This window comes from Anabrus simplex, chromosome 2, assembly GCF_040414725.1.
Source record: "Anabrus simplex isolate iqAnaSimp1 chromosome 2, ASM4041472v1, whole genome shotgun sequence".
NCBI classification, from domain to species: Eukaryota; Metazoa; Arthropoda; class Insecta; order Orthoptera; family Tettigoniidae; genus Anabrus; species Anabrus simplex.
The window spans coordinates 824,644,751-824,666,610 of record NC_090266.1 but is presented as its reverse complement, the minus strand read 5'-3'; the positions used below and the strand labels follow the sequence as shown (position 1 = coordinate 824,666,610).

Below are 21,860 nucleotides of genomic sequence, written 5' to 3'. Positions count from 1 at the left end.
TACATCCCCCAGCATTTGCCTGGTGTGGAAATGGGAAACCACGGAAAACCATCTTCAGGGCTGCCGACAGTGGAGTTCAAACCCACTATCTCCCGGATGCAAGCTCACAGCTGCCCGCCCCTAACCGCCAACTCGCTCGGTATTAAATCATTTTAGTCTATGTTGGCTGCATTGATCTATTAATACAGGAATATGAAAAAGTTGTCGTAAAAAGTCGTAAACGTAAATCATCTTCTTTATTACTATTCGCATACGTAGTTGCAAATTAAATAATTAATTAATATATTAATACTAGCAAGATACCTGTGCTTCGCTACGGTATTATAATGAAATTTGAGATGTGAGGAGAGGGTCAGGGGGTGGGCGGCCGTGGCCTACACTACAAACTGTCCCGTCATTCGCCTTATTGCAGGAGAATGGAAACCCACGGAAAACCATTCTCAGGACAGCCGACGGTTGGGGCCAAGCGTGAAGTCCAGCCCTGTGCCCCTCTCCCGTCTCCCGAATGCAGAGGCGTAGAGCCATGGTAGAGCCGTGGACACCTTTCCTCTGCTCGGTTGGCTGGTCAGAGTACGGAGCTGTTGGACCACGGACAAGCCGTGGCCTCTTAAGGGAGGAAACCCAAGGGCCGAAACCCACTCTGCATCTACCGATCGACACCACCATCATCATCATCAAGGCAGTTATTTCATTCCCACTTTTCTTGCGAGGAGGTGGCGGACCATCAGCTTAACTAGGAGCTCTTCGGCCGTGGGGTATAAAGAAAGGTAGCGAAGAAAATATAAAATTGGATGTATGTGTCGTACATACAAGAATTGGAGGGAAGATAATGGACTGGCGCAAAGGCACCGCGACAACAAGTCGGGCCCCAGGGAAAACACACAAAGCACCCCGCGCAAGCAGACCCCTACAAACACCAGAGTAATACAGTCGAGAAATTGAATTGCGTATGTCGGGCGCGCAATACCAAAAAGAGAATGTATTACAGAGAGTTACATACAGAGTTTACATGTATTGAGCTGCTACAGTTGGCGGGGTCGATGTGAAGTGGGAATAAGGAGGGTTAGGATAGTGTTGTGACAGAAGGTAGTATAGGGTTGTGGTCGTGTTATTGACGGAGGTGGCGAGAAGACGAAGAAGGTCCAATATCGGGAGGGGCGGGAGAAAGGAGGGGACTTTGGGAGCAGGGAGGTAAACGGCTTGCGGAGGTGGGGTGGGTGGCGGTTCTGATCGGTGGCAACGGGGGGGAGGTAGTAGGAGGGGGGCGCACGGTATGAGGTGGGGAGCGAGAGTGCTGCACGCGGTAGTGCCGACTGTGGAGGCGGACGCCGGAGGCAATCAGATGACGGACGTCTTCATCAGAGGGAAGTTCGAGGCGTACCATAAACGTTGGACCATGGATGTTGTATATGCGGTACACGCGACGACCTGGGAAGCCTGCCGTGTGGAGATCGCTCAGTATGTCCTCTTCGGTGATGGCCGGGTCTATGCCTCGCAGAACACAGCTTGGATATGGAAGCTGCTGTCGGGTTGGTGTTGCGGCGGTTGCGTGTCCTTGGGAGGCCGGCTGAGCGGCGGTGGTGACATCCGTGAAGTTGGCAGGGGGTTGCTGTGGACTGGATAGCGTGGTAGGTAAGGAGGTGGTTTGTGCCGACATTATAGGAGAAGGGTGGCTAGTTGTAGTAGTAAGGGTGGAAGTGGAGAGTGGGCCGAAGTGGTGAAGGTAGTGGTGATTGTGGACGAAAGGGAGATGGGGGCTGCAGGGACTGCAGGGGTGTGCGAGATTGAGGTGCGTGAACAGTAGGAAAGGTGTAAGGATTAGAGAGCAGCTGCTGTGCGATATAGTCGGGAGTAGGTACCACTGCTTGAAGTCTGCCCCGAATGATGGCGCCGCTGGTGACGAGAGCTGCCGTTGTATTGGGATCTCGTAGGTGGGCCAAAACCTACGTGGAAATTTTAGCAGTGTATCGTTCCCGGAGCCCGATAACATCGTGGACTGGGGAACCAGACTGGCGAAGTTCAGTGAGAATAGTGCAATCCGGGAGAGTGATGTCCACGCCCGTGATGAGACCGGTATCCATGTTGGAGCGGGGAGGCGACAGCCAACTAGGCGTCTGCCTGTTGATTATTCTTGGGCCGACTGAGTTGCAGCAGAGAAGAGGGCGACCCAGCCGAAAACATTGTGATGGATCGTGATGATGATGTGTGGATTGCGACACCACCGCATGCTTTCCCTTGAGAAGCACAATGCAGTGCCGACGTACTAGGGGAGAATTGCATCTCCACTTGCTATATGTGCCCTTTCGGGCTAGCATGGCGGAAAATGTGGCTTCCGATTGAGATAGCAAAATAAAATTCAGGAAACTCAATCGTCAAAAATTACCAGTGTTTCGCCCCCATGCGGCATGTGCTCTTCAGTTGGATACCGCCCCTTCCCAAGACCCTGGCCGGCCAACTCTCCGGTAGCGACACCACTGCATGCTATCCTGTGATAAGTACAGTGCGGCATTGGGCGAAACACTGCTAAATTTGACGATTGAGTTTCCTGATTTGTATTATTTATATGGACCCTTTGAATTCTATAATGCAAATTAATTCAAAAGGAGGTTTTTCTTTCGTAAAAACGCTAATTAGGTGGTAATACTACCAAAAATGGCCAGTTCTAGTAAAATGAAACAGACGAGGCTTCTGTGTTCCTCCAGTATATCAACTTCTTATTTGTCTGAGGTTTCGTTTCAAAGACAGCTTGCAGGTAAATTTCATATTTTACACATTTAACAGTTCACTGTAATAATGGCGTATTGCAATACTAGTTGTCGATTCCGTTATTAACGGGTTCGTTTTATACAATTGCAACAGTAATACTATCTAGCTGAGATGATTGGCAGCAGAAGAGACAGGGCACATTTCAGGTAACGACAGTCGGTGCAGTGTCATAGGTTGATTATGAGTTGTGTGGGTCAGGCATCACGCGAGACACACAGACATCAGCTCTGGTTCGACACACATCAACATCTCCACGCAAGGTCTCTTTTTGTTCGGCCGGGTGATTCCACACCACTACTATTTCACCCTGCCGACTCCAAACACGCATAACGGCCGGACACCTCGTTGGAAGTCGGCCTCCCACCATGTATACCTGTATCATCGAAGAAATCAACCTTGCGCTCTTCGAAGACGACATCCAGACCGCCCTCCGCGGGACCGACGTCCATAGTGCCATACGGCTCTTATGACGGCCCCGACCCATCTACTGCTATCCTTCTGTATTTCGTCTTTGAAGACGACCGCAATCGCCTCCAAGGAACCGGAGCGCCCATCGAACGCCGCTGACACCGAGTAACCTCTACTCCATCATATGCATTAGACCAGCTGCCAGAAAATGAACCTGCTACGCCTGTTACAACTGCTTCGCCCGTCGTAACCACACGCGCTCCTCTGTCGCCACCGTTGTTCCCTAGTCATACCAACCCTGTTACCACCACAACTACTACCACAACAACCACCACCACCTCTGCATCCACCTCCCCAACCATCCCTATTACCACTATAACTCTATCCTATCCTTTACCCATTATATCTACACTCCCCATCCCTCCCACCACTGATCAACCAAGACCTCAGTGTGCAACCCCCCAGCCACCTGCGGAGGGAACAAACACCGGGACTTCAACAAACATGGCCAATCCACCACCACCGCCTTCGCCCAACCGCACCAATAACTACAGCTGTGTTGCTTGCGGTGTGGACCCAAGCATTCCTACTGCCGACATCGCTACCCACCTCCGCCAGGCAGGACTACCCGTACAACGAGCACTTCGGATACACAACGCTGATGGCCCAACGTTTTTAGTTCTCCTCCACCTGTCGACGCCCGAAGACGTGAACCGACTCATCACTCATGGGATCCAGCTATATGGCCGTCACCATCGTGTGAAACCCTTCCGTTCACCTCCCCAACCTACGACCCGATTTACCTCTCCTCGTCGTCGCACCCTGCCGGACCCTCCTTCTGTTTACCCATCTCCACCAGTTTGTCCTCCCCTTCCTCCAACTGATTATAACCCCCCAACCCTCCCAAAATTTGAACTCCTTCGTCTTCTCATCGCTTCTCTCAATCTTATGACAGCCACCCTCCACCTCCTCACCTTGCACCTTTACGCCGGCACTTCCTTCCAAACTTCGTCTCTCCCCCTTGCACACCACCTTTTCCCTTACATCCTTCCGTAAATCATCTATGTAATTATTATTATTATGTACTTATGAATTAAATAAAGCCTTTGTTCAATCCTCAGGCATAGACATAATTCCTATCCCATCTCCTACTTCTTCACATCCTTTACCCACCTCTTTCTTCCATCACATCTCCCCAACCCGCCCGCATCTCTTGGCCAGAGAGAGGGCGTTACCCTCTAGGTGGCCCGCCCCACCCCTTCAGGATGGGGAATGGAAGCATTGGTAGTTATTTAGTTGTGTGGGTTAGGACATTGTAGTCCATCCTGCTCGGTGATATTCATTTTCTCCTCCTTGCTTGACTTCTTCGTCTTCACCACGTTGTCCTCATTCCGATGGCCACCTTCTCTGTGAATGAAACTAAAATGAAAATCCGCAGCCTGTTTCCAGTCATTCGACCGGGTCAGGAATGGAATGAATGAAGCCCCTCTCTAGCGGCGTGGATCATCTTCTCAGTCTCCATAAAAATTATGGACTGATGACAACATGGTTTTGGACCATATAAAAAAACGGCGACTATAATCGCCATTTCACTTGTTACAACGATGATTGTTCAATAGTTGTATGTCAGCAGCGTTCGGCGTTGATGGACTTTGCATTCAAAATCTAAATTCGTGAATATTTCCATTTTCATAGTCCTTGCTGTATGTATTTAACATAAACGTTGGCAAATTGTCGTTTGTATGACTTTTCTTCTTTACAGTGTTTACAATAGCACTAATATTTCGGGCGATATTTGGATGATTGTATTTCGTTAGTATTCGTCGGAAGGTAAAAGCGCATTAAACATAGAGGTCCAGAAATAATATTTTGTGTAAGTTTTATTTATACAGTATCAACTAATATTAACGGAGAAATATGACGTTTCCTGGTTTTGATGTCTTTGAATATTTCTACGCTACTGTATTCTAATCAAAAATAATATATAGCCTAGTGCACTCTCCGGCTGTCCCTAAACTCAGTGGCGTTTAGTGAACTCCATTTACCTCAGCGCAAGGAAGTTTAAAAACTGCAAAAAGTTTAAGTCAAGCTAAGTACAGCTGTTACGACTATCCATTCGCTCTACTGCAGTCCAGCTGTCACCAGCGAACAGAGGAGTACTTCGGCATAAAAACTGGGCGAAAGTCAAAAGTAATCAGTTCGTCGAAGTGCCCATAGTAACGATATTCGGAAACATCAACAAGCATCACGTCACCTCATGGCTTCCTTGTAATCCCATTCACCTTGCAGGCACAAAACCTCCACTCATTGCCTAAGGCCGCGTGCACACCGAACGCGCTTCGCATAGTGTGTCGCGTTTTGCTCAACGCTAAGCGTCACGCTAAGCATAACCAGTGGTTTGTTCGTAATCCAGGTGTTCACACCGTCCGCGGTCTGCTGCGCTGAATGCCTATCTTACAGCTAAGCGAAGCGCCAGACAACGCGCAGTATTGGTTAATTGCTTTGCGTTACCTAGCTGGTTCTGAATCTATGGAAGAAGAAATTATTCATGCAGTGTTTCAAAGAGAAGAAATATGGAACCCAAGACACAAAAACTATAAAAATGTAACTGTTTTGCAAAATAAGTGGACTTACGTATCTACAGCAGTTTTATCGCATTCCTACAGTAAACATATACAGTAATATTACTTCTATTGTCACTCTTTACTGGGCTTAACATTGTGACAGGATGAAATTGCGTATGGATTTTAGTGTCGGAAGTGTCCGAGAAGAAGTTCGGCTTGCCAGGTGCAAGTCTTTTGAATTGACACCCGTAGGTGACCTGCGTCGTGATGAGGATGAAATGATTATGAATACACACATACACCGAGCCCCCGTGCCAATGGAACTTACTAATTATGATTACAATTCCCGACTGCCGGGAATCGAACCCGGGACTCCTGAGACCAAAGGCCAGTACCGTAACCATTTAGCCATGTAGCCGGACACTTTGTGACAAAGTGCATAAAATATATAATTTTGCAAATGGAGGGTGGTAACATGAAGAATATCACTCTGCAGGCTAGGAGTGGGTTTGGAAGTAAATATAATATTTGTCACACATTTACTTCACTTTAGTTACGATGATAAACTGTGTGTGCTAATTGTAACAGTATTGTAAAATACTATTTATAATTATTATACAAAGAACGTGATTTAGCCGGAAATTTAATTTCCACGTGTTTGTGCACGGTGCTCCTGGACAACTGGGAAAATTGAATTTCTCCCAATACTTCTCTGCTACTTCTCGCCACATTTCAGTTGTAGGGTTTGGAAGGTCAAAGGTAGTTTTTGCAATTCTTAAGTAATCATAAAATTTATCGCGATAAAGTCTTGCATCTCTGTACAAACGATGGAGTTCTCCGAAAGTAATTCGTTCTTCATTAAATTCATGAATCCACTTTCGATTCTCCTTTCTAATTTTTAATTTTAGGTAACTGTTATCCATCAGTAAACTGTTTCTAGTGTACTTGGATATCGGCATTGGTTTGTGACTACCCTAAAACGCCTCGCGCCAAACTAAGCTGAGAGCTCGGCGTAGAGTTTTCGGTGTGAACAGCAAGCACGCCTTGCGCTATGCATAGCATTTCACGCTACACGCTTCGCATAGTGTGTCGCGTGTTGCTCAACGCTAAGCGTAACCAGTGCTTTGTTCCTAAGCCAGGTGTTCACACCGTCCGCGCTCTGCTGCGCTGAACGCCTACCTTACAGCTAAGCGAAGCGCCGGACAACGCGCAGTGTTGATTAATTGCTTAGCGTAACCTAGCTGGTTCTGAAGCTACGGAAGAAGAAATTATGTATGCAGTGTTTCAAAGAGAAGAAATATGGAACCCAAGGCACAAAAACTATAAAAATGTAGGGCCTAACTGTTTTGCAAAATAAGTGGACTCAAGTATCTACAACAGTTTTATCGCATTCCTACAGTAAACATATACAGTAATATTACTTGTACTGTCACACTTTACTGGGCTTAACGTTGTGACAGGATGAAATTGCGTATGGATTTTAGTGTCGGAAGTGTCCGAGGAGAAGTTCGGCTTGCCAGGTGCAGGTGTTTTGAATTGACTCCTGTATGCGACCTGCGTCGTGATGAGGATGAAATGATTATGAATACACACATACACCCAGGCCCCGCGCCAATGGAATTTACTAATTACGCTTACAATTCCCGACTCTGCCGGGAATCTAACCCGGGACTCCTGTGACCAAAGGCCAGTACGGTAACCATTTAGCCATGTAGCCGGACACTTTGTGACAAAGTGCATAGAATCTCCCAGACTCTGTCATATCGGTTTATAATTTTGCCAGAGGAGGGTTATAACATGAAGAATATCACTCTGCGGGCTAGTACTGGGCTTGGAGGTAAATATTTTTGTTTATGAATTATATTTGTCACACACATACTCCACTTTTGTTACGATGATAAATTGTGTATTCTAATTGTAACAATATTGCAAAATACTATTTATAATTATTATATAAAGAGCGTGATTTAGCCGGAAATTTAATTTCCACGTGTTTGCTGCCCGGTGCTCCTAGACAATTGGGGAAAATTGAATTTCTCCCAATACTTCTCCGCTACTTGTCGCCACATTTCATTTGCTGGGTTTGGAAGGTCAAAGGTATTTTTTGTCATTCTTAAGTAATCATAAAATTTATCGCGATGGAGTCTTTTATCTCTGTAAAAACGATGGAATTCTCCGAAAGTAATTCGTTCTTCGTTAAATTCGTGAACCCACATTCGATTCTTCTTTCTAATTTTCAATTTTAGGTAACTGTTATCCATCAGTAAACTGTCTCTAGTGTACTTGGATATCGGCATTAGTTTGTGACTACCGTAAAACGCTTCGCGCCAAACTAAGCTGAGAGCACGGCGTAGAGTTTTCGGTGTGAACAGCAAGCACGCCTTGCGCTATGCATAGCAATTCACGGTACACGCGACACACTAAGCGAAGCGCGCTCAGAGTCCCGCAGAGAGGCCCAGCCCATGAGCTGCTTCGGCAGTAGGCTGCAATGGGCTTTGAAAGGTCGAACATCAGAAGCCCGTGACGTCATCGCACGGGCCGGTCTGGGCAGCGCTCTGTCATTCGTACGCGGTGAGCCAAGGACAGCGCTGTGGTAGTTCTGTGGGCTGACTGCTTCAATGTGTACAGTGTACTGCGTGTCACCGGAGTGCGTTTCATTACGGTCGAGTGGAGACGATCAAATTTGCTGTGGTTTTCAGTTTGACTTCTCCGTCTATCCTGTTATCGGAAACGAATGTGGACTGTAGTTCTGAAAGAAAGGAAACCGTGGCAAAAAATCGTGAAGATAAAAAAGGACCAAACGAACTAAAAACCGCACAATACAAGACTTCTGATCCTGATCCTATACCTAAAAGTCGTATTTGGTTGGTATTCAAGCCTGCAGTTGACGGTGATAGGAAAGACGTTAATTTTGTGTGCTGTACGATCTGCAGTGAACTTAATGTACACACTAGCAGTTACCCGCGGTTCTCGCGTGGATTTCGTAATTTGATAAAGGTAATCGTTCCTCGGTACTGTACTAAGACATTATCTGAAAATCCCTGAAATATAAAACCTCACTGAAAAATTGAGTTTCATTAACCCCAGAAACTCTTTGTAAACCAAGTGTGTGGTATTGCCTTTTGGGGCTGAGATGGCCATGCGACATAGAACTGGACAGGTGAGAACGTCTTCTCTCAAGTAAAAAAAGGTTTCGTTATTTTTAAAGGAGATTAGAAATACATATTTCCACATCTGTAACATCTTTAGGTTTTGAATTAAAAGTATCCGCATAAAAATAATTCAACCCCTTTATCAGCCCTTCCTCCACCCCCACCTACGTGGATTTTCCGATAACAAAAATGAGTGACAAGTTCGTTTATTTTTAAAAGACAATCCAAGTACCAAGTTCCATGTCTGTAATATGTAAAGTTTTCGACATACACTGTAGATATACCGGTACTCATTTTAAAAATTCACCAGCTTTTTCAATTCTTTTTAGTCCCTTAAGTGGTTTTTCCGAAAACAAAAAAACGTGGTTATTTACAAATACCAATTATCACGACTGTAACATCTTCAGTTCTTGAGATATATGTATCCTCATGAAAAGAGTTCAACACCTATTTCAACGCCCCCCACCCACTTCCGAAGTTAATTTTACCCCCAAAAATGAGTGTTTTTTTATTTTTAAAGGTGTTTTCAAATACCCATTTTCACGTCTGCAAATTTTTAGGTTTTTTAGGTTAAGTATCCTCATACAAATAATTCAACTAATATTTCAGTCCTTTCATCCCCCCTTAAGTGGATTTTCCAAAACCAAAGAAATGCGTATTTCTTTCTTCTTAAAGGAGACTCTAAATGCCAATTTTTACGTCTGTAACAACTTCAGTTTTTGAGATATCAGTACCCTAATAAAATTAATTCAACCCCTTTTCAGTCCCTTTTACACCCCTCCTCACGTTAATTGGTTTTTCAAAAAACAAAATACCTTTTTTTATTTTTTAAATAATATAAATATCAATTTTCACATCTGTAACGTTTCAAGTGTTTGAGATATACTGTAGATATGCTCATCTTAAGAATTCAGCCCACATTTCCCCCCCCCCCCCTTAAGTGTCTTTTCCGAAAACAAAATAATACATGTCCCTTTATTTTTAAAAGAGATTATAAATACCACTTCATGTCTGTGACATGTTAAGTTTTCGAGATATAGTGTGCATATGGTCAGAGATTATATGTACAAATTTTGGTTGGCAGCTATGCCCAAACGTACACGCATAATCTCGCTGCTGTAGAATCATGGAGCTGGCGTTGCCCTAGTTATGGCAGTTCATTTCCTTATCCGATTCCAAGAGCAGGGGTAGTGTGGCACCAATATCTCCATAACGATCGGTTTTAGGGCCTTAAAACATTGTTTTCGGGCCTGTGGGGCTTACCGAGATTTGTTCTTTGGGTCAAGGGGCTTAAAATGAGCTTAGCCTCGTCCTTCCACGAGAAATTCGATATTTTGCCTGTATTAGCCTATTGTTATTTCTACCTCGTCGCCCCCCCCCACACCTCGAATTGTTTTGAAAATGAAATACAGCCCATGTCTCTCAGGGATAATGTATATTTACATTATTAAAAGGATTTTTAGAATCGGTCCAGTAGTTTCTGAGATTACTCTCCAGATATACACAAACTGACACAATTCGCGCGCGCTCTCTCTCTCGCTCTGTTATATTAGTATAGATTAAAGGAGTCGGACTGAATTTGTCTTTTTATGATTAGATAAAAAACTTACGATGAACGAGGTGTGCTTGAATGACGAGCATTCTAATGTTTCCGTGTCATCAGACTCCACGACTATGCCACAACCTGCCAAAGTAATTAAGTTTTCTTCGTGGACTGACGTTCATGATGCTCCTATTCCAATAGATGAGCTGGAAAGATATTTAAAGCAAAATTGTGGAATGGAAGAAGATGGATATAGCGTAATATTGGAGAACAAAGGGACAAAACTATTCAAAATTTCACCAGGTCGCTAAGAAAGTAATATGTATGCAAGCATCAAGTTCAGCTTCAGAGAGAAATTCAGTTCAGCGGGCTTCATTCTCTTCTGCAACCTACCGGGCGAGTTGGCCGTGCGCGTAGAGGCGCGCGGCTGTTAGCTTGCATCCGAGAGATAGTAGGTTCGAATCCCACTATCGGCAGCCCTGAAAATGGTTATCCGTGGTTTCCCATTTTCACACCAGGCAAATGCTGGGGCTGTACCTTAATTAAGGCCACGGCCGCTTCCTTCCAACTCCTAGGCCTTTCCTATCCCATCGTCGCCATAAGACCTATCTGTGTCGGCGCGACGTAAAGCCCCTAGCAAAAAAAAAAGTCTTCTGCAACCAGACAATTGCTGATGCTCTTCTTTCCATTCACAGTAATTCTATTCCACCACCATTAACAATGACCAATAAACTACGCATACTAAGTAAAAGCTATGTTCAGGTTTGTTTTTGTTGTTGGCATATTGCACGTCATTTCTGTTTTTTTTCTTTTATTTTGAGGTAAACGCGAATGAAGTCCTATGAATATGCCTCGTGTTATTTAGATTCATTTTCAGTTAACTTGGTGTCAATTGCAAACGAATATTAGTGTATAATAAAGTTTCTGTTTGTTTTCAATTATTATTATTTCCGTTAGGTCATCAGCCCAGAGGCTGGTTGGATCCTCAAATAGCGCCACCAAATGTTATGCGGTTATAAGGAAACCGCAAAAACCAATGGCAGCACCAAAATGAGGCGTACTAGGCAAGACAAGGAGTGAGGTAGTTTGCCATTGCTTTCCTCACTGGGTCAGAAAGTGCTATTGCAGCACGACTGACCCTATGAGCAACACCTTTCATAACACTCAGATGCACTAGTCGTGCTCTGAATATCATTACTCAGCACCACCCATACCCCAGCAGCTTCCATATTGTCACAGCCATGGATGAGACTGGGACTTCGGTGGAAGCTACACTTTACTCTGGCCTGTGCCAAGAGATGGATACAAAAGTACTGTATCCGTCAGGAAATGGCAGCAGGCAATATTATTATTATTGTTATTATTAGTATTACAATGCAGGAGATATATCTACCGTTTAATTTCTAAATGCGATTAGCCTACTTTAAAATATCTTATTTGGGCAGCCCTGAAAATGGTAAATGCTGGGGCTGTACCTTAATTAAGGCCACGGCCGCTTCCTTCCCATCCCTAGCCTTTCCCTGTCCCATCGTCGCCATAAAACCTATCTGTGTCGGTGCGACTTAAAGCAACTAGCAAAAAAATGTTATTACCGTACGGGAATTCGTAGAGTGATTGATCCGAATAGAAGTGTGACGTGAACATTTCGTTGTGCACGGCGCACATGTTATTGTGGAGTGCTCAAGGTTATTCTACTGAGCCCGCCCAGTGCGGTGGGCTGTATTAGCCCAGTGCTGTGGGCCAGTACGCTGCCGCGTCAGAAGAGAACGGCACTGCACGGGCTGGGCTGCCGGAGCCTGTGGGTTTGAAGTGCTGCGCGGTGGGTCTGGCTGGAGGACTTCGAGCGCGCTCGGTGTGCACGCGGCCTAAGTCAGACGTACTCCGACTTCTCGGTGTCTATAAGTCGAATTTTCTATATCTCGAAGTAGTTTTCATTTCCTGATGGAATCCTATGTAATACATGTGTTATATATTTTCGATGACTCGAAGTTCTATTACTCGAATTCTTCGATATCTCGAAGGATATTTCTCAGGGATGTAGCCACGGGGAGGGGGGAGGGGTCAGTGGGAGTTAGTACCACCCCTTTGGATTTTTTACAAAAAATAAACTGACATAACAAACTAAATAAACATTCAGACACACAATTGTAGAACCAACAGATCTCTATAAGTGTCCTTATAATAACAAGTCATTCATGCACCTTCATTGTGTTCTAACTACACCCCCACCCCCACCCCCATAGGCCGTTCCTGGTTACGCTACTGATATTTCAAGCCCAGGGTTGAAATATTTTTTCTGTAGCTCGAAGTATATGCAGAATATTATGTTTGGGTGTACTCGATTATCCCCAGATAAAATTAGTTCCCGCTCGAGAAACCTAAACTTGAATCGTCTCCTTATACAAAATTCAACACTCTCTACATTCTAATCAAACTGTATTGTTTGACTAGCCGTATGAACTTTGCAACCTTGAGTAGCTACGTACAACAGTAGTTCAAAACCCTCATTAGGCCACTTCGCAACCCACAGCAAGCGGTTTACAGTATAGGGTGATAGCCTCAGTTGGCGAGGTCACATATATGTTGCTGTTAATCTGTTAGAGTGTGTTGTGGAGACCGCAAGATTACAGAGAATAATATTAAAATTTCAGATGTCGAAAAAGAAAAGAACATTGTCTAAAATTAGGAAGTAAATAACAGTACAACTGATGTTTTTTTGTATTGCCGTAGTAGTATGTTCCTTTTTCTATACCTCGAATTGTCGATGACTCGAAGTATTTTCAGCCTCCACAAGCACTTCGAGATATTGAACTTCGAGTGTATGTGCCAGTTCCATCCATACAAGTCGTAAGTTAAAGTATCGCTTTAAAAAAGTTACACAGTGCCCTTGACGTTTTTTATTACAATACATACATACAATACATATTTTCTTTCAGAATCACCTAAGATGTTGGAGAAAATAATTAGAATGGCATTGTATGAACTGACGAAGGAATCCTCTAAGAATAAAATAATATATAGATTGTTGTCTGCGGAAACCAAACACATAACAGATCAAACTGAACAAACATAGTGCGTTAAGGCAATCCCTCAACCATTTTATAAGCCTTATTTAAAGAAAAACCTTTTTGAAAGCAAAATAAAAATTGCTTAACGCGCCCATTACTTCGACTTCTAGAACTGTACAAGTCGGTCGACCAAGGAAAGAATTCTGGAAATTGGGTGACTATAACAAGCGGCGCAAAATTGAAGATTTGCGGGAGTAGATGTCTGCTGATGTGGTAACGTATGCATTTGGTAAGAGTCAACATTCTGAGGGGAATAGTGGCAGATAAAATTATAAAATACACTGACATAGCAAATGTCATGGGATAGCGGAGCACTGATGCGCAGGTGTATTGTCTGCGCACCACACGCCCCCTGTGTCAGCGGCAGTTGTATAGGAGACCTTGTGAGCAGTGGCTGTGCATGTGACAGGTGTAACATGGAACGTCGTCGTGAGATGACACCGTTCGAACGGGTATGGTGGTCGGTGCCCGATGGATGGCAAGTGCGATTTCGGAAGTGGTGCGGGAATTCGGCTTCACAAGATCTATCGTGTCCAGGGTGTATCGTGCTTTCACTGGCACCATGGAAGACCTCAACACAGCAACACCCGAAGCAGTGAAGTGGGTGGCGGGTTTGGACATTCACATTTAGTGACATGTACATCACTCGCACTCAGTGTGTATATATGAACTGTCAGAGTTGATAGGTGGATAGCGATGTAAATATATTGTGTTTTCTTCTTGTACTTTCAAACTTTGTAAATTGCTTTCTTTGACTGTATAGGTATGATAATTTGTATTTACTTTGTACTCGTCTTTCACTGGTTGTGTAAATAGTTTATGGGTTGTCATTATTCATCATACGCCAAATAAATAATAAATAATCGTGAATGATTGAATGCGGGTGTCACCGTCCATAACAGACGAACGACCGGCCGTCCGGCCACCCTCGATGACCGTGACCGGCGACATCTGAGGCGGATTGTCAGTAGTGACATACGGGCAACCGTGTAACAAATCACGGCTCAACTCAACACAGGCCGTGCTAGACACGTCTCCCAATGGACAATACGTAGGAACATGGGTTCTATGGGGTATGGGAGCCAACGCCGCACACGGGTGCCACTGTTAACCCAACGTCATCGGGCACAACGACGCGCATTTGTCGCCAGTCACCAGGGATGGACACTGGGACAATGGCATAACGTAATATGGTCAGACGAATCACGATTTCAACTGCACCATGCCGATGGGAGGCACCGTGTATGGCGCAGACCACATGAAGCGATGGATCCCGCCTGCCTCGAAGGTGTGGTGCAGGGCGCTGGTGTCTCTGGTATGGTCTGGGGTGCATTTTCCTGATATGAAATGGGCCCTTAGTTTTTCTGAAAGAGACTTTAAATGGTACGCGGTATGTTGAGCTGCTCGGAGACCATCTCCACCCATTTTAGACCTTTCAGCGCCCAGACGGTTCTGCGGTGTTTCAAGATGATAACGCGCCGCCACATCGCTCCCACGTCGCCCGAGAATGGTTCCAGGAACATGCAGCAGAGGTCCAACGACTGCCATGGCCCCCAGCAGTCCCGATATGAACCCTATCGTGCATATCTGGGATGTCCTGGAACGCAGGCTCCGTGCCATGGATCCTGCACCCACGAACAGACCAGCATTGGCGGCCGCTCTGCAAACGATTTGGTGTCAGCTGCGTTCAGAGGTCTACCAGGGACTTGTCGACTCACTTCCACGGCGTCTCACTTCAGTCCGCAGGGCCAGAATAGGCCCCACCCGCTATTAGGTGACTATCCCATGACATTTGCTAAGTCAGTGTATATAACCGTCTCACCAACAAGGGCTTCATAGTTCCGAAAAGATATATACAATGTGAAGAACCCAAGCAGAGTAGAAACACACACCGTCTGAGGTATTAGCGATATTTATAGAAGGTGATTTCACGAGGAAACAATGGGAAATATTTCTTAACGCGAACAAGGGCATATACTCCTAGCCCTTTCCTATTCCATCTTTGCCCAAAAAAAACTATTTTGTCGGTGCGACGTGAAAGGTAATTGTGAAAAAGAACAGCAGCTGGACACGAGAAACTCAACTGGTCGACAACAAAACAGAACAAAACGACAGACTCAGATCCATGGACGGAACACTCACTTCACGACACAGACTGCATTCACCCGACTATCTGGCTTGAGGTCAGAGTTCTCTCGACATGATTTGGGCTTATCTTCCAGGTCTTACTAGTGCCGTCGGGAGGCCTCCGGTGAGAGGATAGAGCTCTTCTGACTCGTTCCTGACTATTTGCCTGTGCGGGCAAGTGGGCGGGGGCAATAACTCAGTGATGTCACTTGCGGCCTGAGGCAGACTAACTTGCTCCTCCCACCTGGGAAATGGCATGGCGGGCAAACCGCTGCAGTATCTCTAGACAGAATTTCAATATATTTCTTCATATACGTAGGAAAGAGGTGCTTTAGTCTATTCATGGAAGCATGTGTCGCTCGACATTTATATTAACTCATTATTTACTTATGTTTCAGGAGGTACTGAAGAATAGTCAGGTGTACATCGAGATAGATGTCAAACCAAGGATATTGATACCGGACACAAATACTTTTATCGACCATCTTGCATCCCTCAGGAAAATACTAGGAATCAAAAATGGGTCCGACTATTTGTATACATTTGGTGTCCCCCTCGTAGGTAAGTAAATGTTTTTATGTCAAAATCTGTTGTAATTTAGGTGGGATCTTTATATTCTGTATATTAGATATTTGCTTGTTTGAAAATATCTATTTAAGTTTTACGGTGGAAATAGCAGCATTGTCAAAAATGTCTTTGATGCTTCATTGTTATCTTAGCCTGGAGTGTGAATCTTGTGTAAATATTTTATCCCAAAATGTATAATTTGGGTATTTGGAGCGAATTTGGATAATTTCGGTATACACTATCTGATCATAAGTATCCGGACACCTACACCAGACTTTAATCAGATTGTCCAGTGACACATCCCACTTGCTTAAATTCTGCCGGGGAGGTTTTCTGCGAGGTGGCTGGACGCTTCTGGAGGAACGATATCTATTTTACCCGATGGGGTGGTGTTAGAGGAGTTCATGATATGATAAAGCGGACTTGGCTTACGTATCATCACAAAAATATGCTATGAAATTCAGGTCAGGCCTCTGGGCTAGTCAGTCGATATCCAGAACCTTTCTGTTCACACCTTGCTGTAATGCAGAGAACACTGCCATGCTGATGTAGGTAGGAGTAATCACCGAAGACGTTAAAGAGCATGCAAGTGGTTAGAAGTGTCCTTAGATGCCCGTGCGATATTGTGAGAGAGTAAACCCATTCTGTGAACACCCCCTCACTGGGACGTCACAATTTCCATATATCACCGTTGGGACTGTCTTTGCTGCCCGTCATCGTTTTCCATGGGCACGTGAAAATTACACGTGATAGTTTCACTCGATCTTTTCTGATTTTCACGAACCACCTTCTTCAGCGTTTCACATTCCCTGTATATCATTCACCGCGGCCTATTTGGCCGTAGTTTGGTTTTGATGTGGTTCTACCTTTATGTTTCAACTTCCGAACCGTGTCAATTGTGGTCGAATAGGCAATTTGAGAAGGGTTGAAATGTTCCCAAGAGTCCCCAGCGATTAGTTTACGAAGTCACTGAGCTCTTATGACCTATTCATTCTGCAGGTACTTTCCAAAATGAACAGCACCCAGTATTGTGCCTCCCTTTACTCCTGTAATGTGGTCGTAGTACCATGTAGACTCCGGTTTTTCATTACAGAGAGTTGATTGTATACTTTCCATCAAGTACGAGTAATATATTCTCACCAAAAGTACATGAACATTATTTATTAGGTTAAATGAAGAGTCAAATCCGTATGGTTCATTTCCACGTAAAACTGGAGTTCTTATGGCTATGATCACGATATCAGCTACCTATCACGTTAACGTAGATGCTCCCTAGCTCCCTCCCCTGCTTTTGTAGTTTGAACATTTTAACAACTGTCAGTATCATCGGGTTGTGAATAATTTTTTTATGAAGTAAGTCACTTTAGTTGTATGTTGTATACGTTTTACCATCATTTCATCCGTGTTCCTTTGGCAATATTGTCTTCCAAAATGTTCAATATTTTTATTGGCTTTAAAAATTGATAATTGTTTATTATGATAGATACATGGTAGAGAGAAACATGCGTTTCGTATTACTTCATGTCATGCAGGTTGGGCATTGTAAAACTGGCCAGCAAAAGACAGACGCGAAATTGACTCTAGTTAATGAACAGGAGAAGTGCCCATAACAGGAAATGCTGGAAACCGTGACTTCGATGCACCAATCGGTTGCTGTCACATGTGTGCGAATTCGAACACCAGAAAACATTGCCCGAGTGAAGGAAAGACTGGAACGAAGTCCGGCGAAATCTCAACGACATTCGTCTGTTTAAGTGGGAATTAAGACATCGTCATGTCGAAACATTATCAGAAAGGACCTGCGTCTGTATCCCCACAAATTTACTGTTGTGCATGCGTCGACGCATCCTTCGCTGTTGAGTTCTGTCCTTGGTTTCTGAGATGAGGCCTGATTCAACCTTTCTGGGCATGTGAACTCGCAGAACCCGAGCCACTATGCATCAGAAAATGCCCATGAGTACGTCGAAAAACCGTTGCATAATGTTAAGAATGAACGTTTGCATTTGCGAATACACGCCTGCATTGGCGCCAGAGGAGGGTGCACTGTGTACTAATGGGACTGTTTGGGCACCCTTTACTGTGAAACTTGTGTTTCATTTGAACTGAATTTGTAGTCATATACTCCTGCAATGATGAGCTACCTGTCACATCGCTTGTGAATAAAATGAACTTGTCCTTGAGGATGTTGCATGTTTTTCTTTTCCGGCAGTATAAGTATGTTTGTGTATATATATGTACGCGCATCACGAGAGAATGGATGAACAGAATTTAATGAAAATCGGTATGCGACGTCGGAGAATTTAGGCGTTACAATCTAGGCTGTAAATAATAGCATTCAGGCTGTGTGAAATGGTAGTTCAGGTGAAGGCCTAACATTTAATTGTGAAATACTTGTGTTATTATTGGTCCCGTCTAGAAAGCCAAGAATAACGGCCGAGATGATTCGTCGTGCTGACCACACGACACCTCGTAATCTGCAGGCCTTCGGGCTGAGCAGCGGTCGCTTGGCAGGCCAAGGCCTTTCAAGGGCCGTAGTGCTGTGAGGTTTGAGTGTTTTATGTTATTATTGGTCCCGTCGATGAACATTACGTAATAAAAGTTATAGATAATACATTTTTCGATCATTCAGGTCTTATATAGTTTTACCGTACTGGCATAAGAGAGATTCTGTGAATTACTGGATAGTAATAATATCGTTTAATTAAAATTGAAAATGAAAATCCGCAGCATGTTTCCAGTCATTCGACCGGGTCAGAAATGGAATGAATGAAGACCTCATCTAGCGGCGAGGGTAGGAAATGTGCCGGCTGCCGAAACCTGTCGCACCCCTCTGGGGCAATGATAAATGACTGACAGACGAAATGAAATGTTTATGGAGAGTGTTGCTAGAATGAAACAATTAGAGAGAAAACCGGAGTACCCAGAGAAAAACCTGCCCCGCCTCCGCTTTTTCCAGCACAAATCTCACATGGAGTGACCGTGATTTGAACCACGGTATCCAGTGGTGAGAGGCCGGCGCGCTGCCGCCTGAGCCACGGAGGCTCTATCGTTTAACTAAAATTCACTTCATTAAATACAAATGCATTGCAATAATGTGCACGTAGTGTTTTAATACAAATATTTGCTTTACAAATTAACTTGTTGTACCGTATATAACGGTGAAATTCTGTTTCAGTAAATAATGTCATCTCCTTTGTGTTTTTGTACACTGTAATAAAAAGTGATTTCTCTTCTGCAGTTACTTTGTTTAAACGTGTTTTAAATGCCGAAAGCTAGACATTTGGAAGGCATGGTATATAATCAGTTAAATGTGTTTTACTTCCGACACAAATTCACCCGATCATTCGGTTTTATTTAAGAAAATGGCATGAGCGTGTTCATTGTAGAGCTTGTAATTATTTTTCATAAAATAGAAAGCACAAGCATCTGCAGATTTGTTTCTGAAAAACAAGGTCACATTTTGCGGTTTTACAGCAATCCCACAGGTAATCGTAAAAGCGAACTACACTGGTGAACAATTGAATTGGAGATACCTGGCTAGAAGCGTGTAGTACCTACTTTTGCCCTGGACTCCACTAGACATTGGAAACGTGGGGAGCCATACTGATCCATGACAGCTGCACAGCCTCCCATAACACTATACAACAACAGAAATTATTAAATTTATTTCCCTAATATGGGTGGTTCACCAGCTCCTTGCGATTTAGTTTTATGAATCCCGTCGCGTTTATTACAATTCATAAATTCATCGGTCCCTCTCCCTAAACCGTGATAATATAACGAGATGTGTGGTTACGGGCTAAATACCAGCAGGAATCGTGAGCGCCAGTTTTGATTCATTGTGAGTACCACGAATGAACCCGTAAAACGTCAACAGATACGAAGAATATGTTCTTTACAATAGGAGTGCACACGCAGAACAAGAACAGGTATTGTGTAGGCTGGAAACTTCTCACTGCATGGCAAGCTTCGCAGTAGCTCACTTAACAGGGGCGCGGTGGAATTATGATAGTGGACGTTGCTCGAAGGCTCGAAACCCACGCAAGTATTTTGTTTGACAATAAGTTAACTGGTATGTGTCTGTGTGTCAAGGTTGCAAACTTAATAGTTTCAACAGACTGATTTGTTTATTTGGCCCTGAAAAGGACCGTTGGTATGGTGGCATATGGTACGGAGCTGGATTGGAAGAGGCTAGGAAACATGTGACAGGATTTCAGTTACCTACGTGTTTTAACGCAGTACCTGCTCGAACTGACGACCTACGTGGTCGATACAGAGCTGCGTGCGATGTTGTAAGGACCGTCTGGCACGTTGCAACATCTCCGCGTAACGGATCGGCATGCCTCGGTGATGAGTTCCTTAAGGTGACCAGGATTGCTCGGCTCCTGTGCATACACCAACTTTATGTACATGGTCCCGCAGAAAATATCCAGGGGCGTAAGATCGGGCAATGTGATGTGCCATGGGACAGGTCCTGCCCTTCCTGTCGATCTTTCAGGATACATGCACTAAGATGGTTCCGAATGACCATCGCTGCGTGATGTTCAAACCACATCCTGCAGCGGTCAAGATGTGGCACATGTTCCAAGAACGGTGGTAGGTTATCTTGGAAAAACTGCAGATAGCGTTCTCCCGTCAGAAGTCCCTTAAAGGACGATGCCGCACCATACATTCACGCTAGTTGTACCTGGCCCTGAACCATTCCCCCTTCCCTCCCTCCCGTCTCCTTCCACACTTACGTCACCCTTCCCCTCCGCATCCCCCTCTCCTCTTTTGCTGTTCTATTCCGCGTGACGCTCACTTTGTCCGGTGCACTCATTCCAGCAGCTTGTTCTACAAAAAGCGCAAGGTGTGTACTCGTTATTTCGCCCCCTCCCCTTGTATTTTCTCTATTAGATCTCTCGAGTTAATTCCAGTTTTGTTCTTCAGGTTCATTGGGTGCCGACTGAATTGAGACTACCTTTAACCCTCTACTGCATGAATTATTTTTCGATTTCGTTTGGTGAAGAAAATTTCAAACTTTAATGTTCAACATACGTTCAGTGTATTAGATGTACCAACAATTCTTAATTGGGGCTAATAGCTTAACTCTCATATGTGATGTGGATTGCCGTAGTTGAATATATATACGACTTTTCACGATTTTACGCTAAGCTGTTAACATTCAAAGACCGAACATTACTACCTACTGGCCATGGGTACGTACTGCAAGGCGCAAGTACAACATGCAGAACCGTAGGTCGGTAATGTCTTTGAGGTTGAGCCAGAGGTACTCCTGAAGCCTGTGTTAATGTGATGGGGAGGGCCCACGTAAAATAAACTACCGACTGGCCATGGGTACGTACTGCAAGGCGCAAGTACAACTTGCAGAACCGTAGGTCGGTAATGTCTTTGAGGTTGAGCCAGAGGTACTCCTGAAGCCTGTGGTAATGTGATGGGGAGGGCCCACGTAAAATAAACGGTGGTTGGTTTGCGTGGATGTTGACGGGGTGGAAGGAGTACCTTTGGTTGTAGGGCTGTTTTGTCTTATGTTATGTAAAAAAAACAAGGCATCACTGGGATATGTGTTTAATTGATTGTACATTTGAATGTGTGCCGTAAAACTACCTTTGTCTACAATATTTATCCATTTATACAGGTGAAAAGTTATTTGTTGCCTAAAGGC

The 21,860-nt window shown here is 44.4% G+C and overlaps 1 protein-coding gene across 1 annotated transcript in view; it reads left to right on the top strand.

Moving 5' to 3' along the window:
- The window catches only part of LOC136864483 (telomerase-binding protein EST1A), a 616,383-nt gene that overhangs the window by 528,588 nt on the left and 65,935 nt on the right, over positions 1 to 21,860 (top strand). The window contains exon 23 of the mRNA XM_067141513.2: positions 16,027 to 16,189. Coding sequence (XP_066997614.2) covers positions 16,027 to 16,189 — 163 coding nt within the window. The remainder of the gene's footprint in view (positions 1 to 16,026; positions 16,190 to 21,860) is intronic.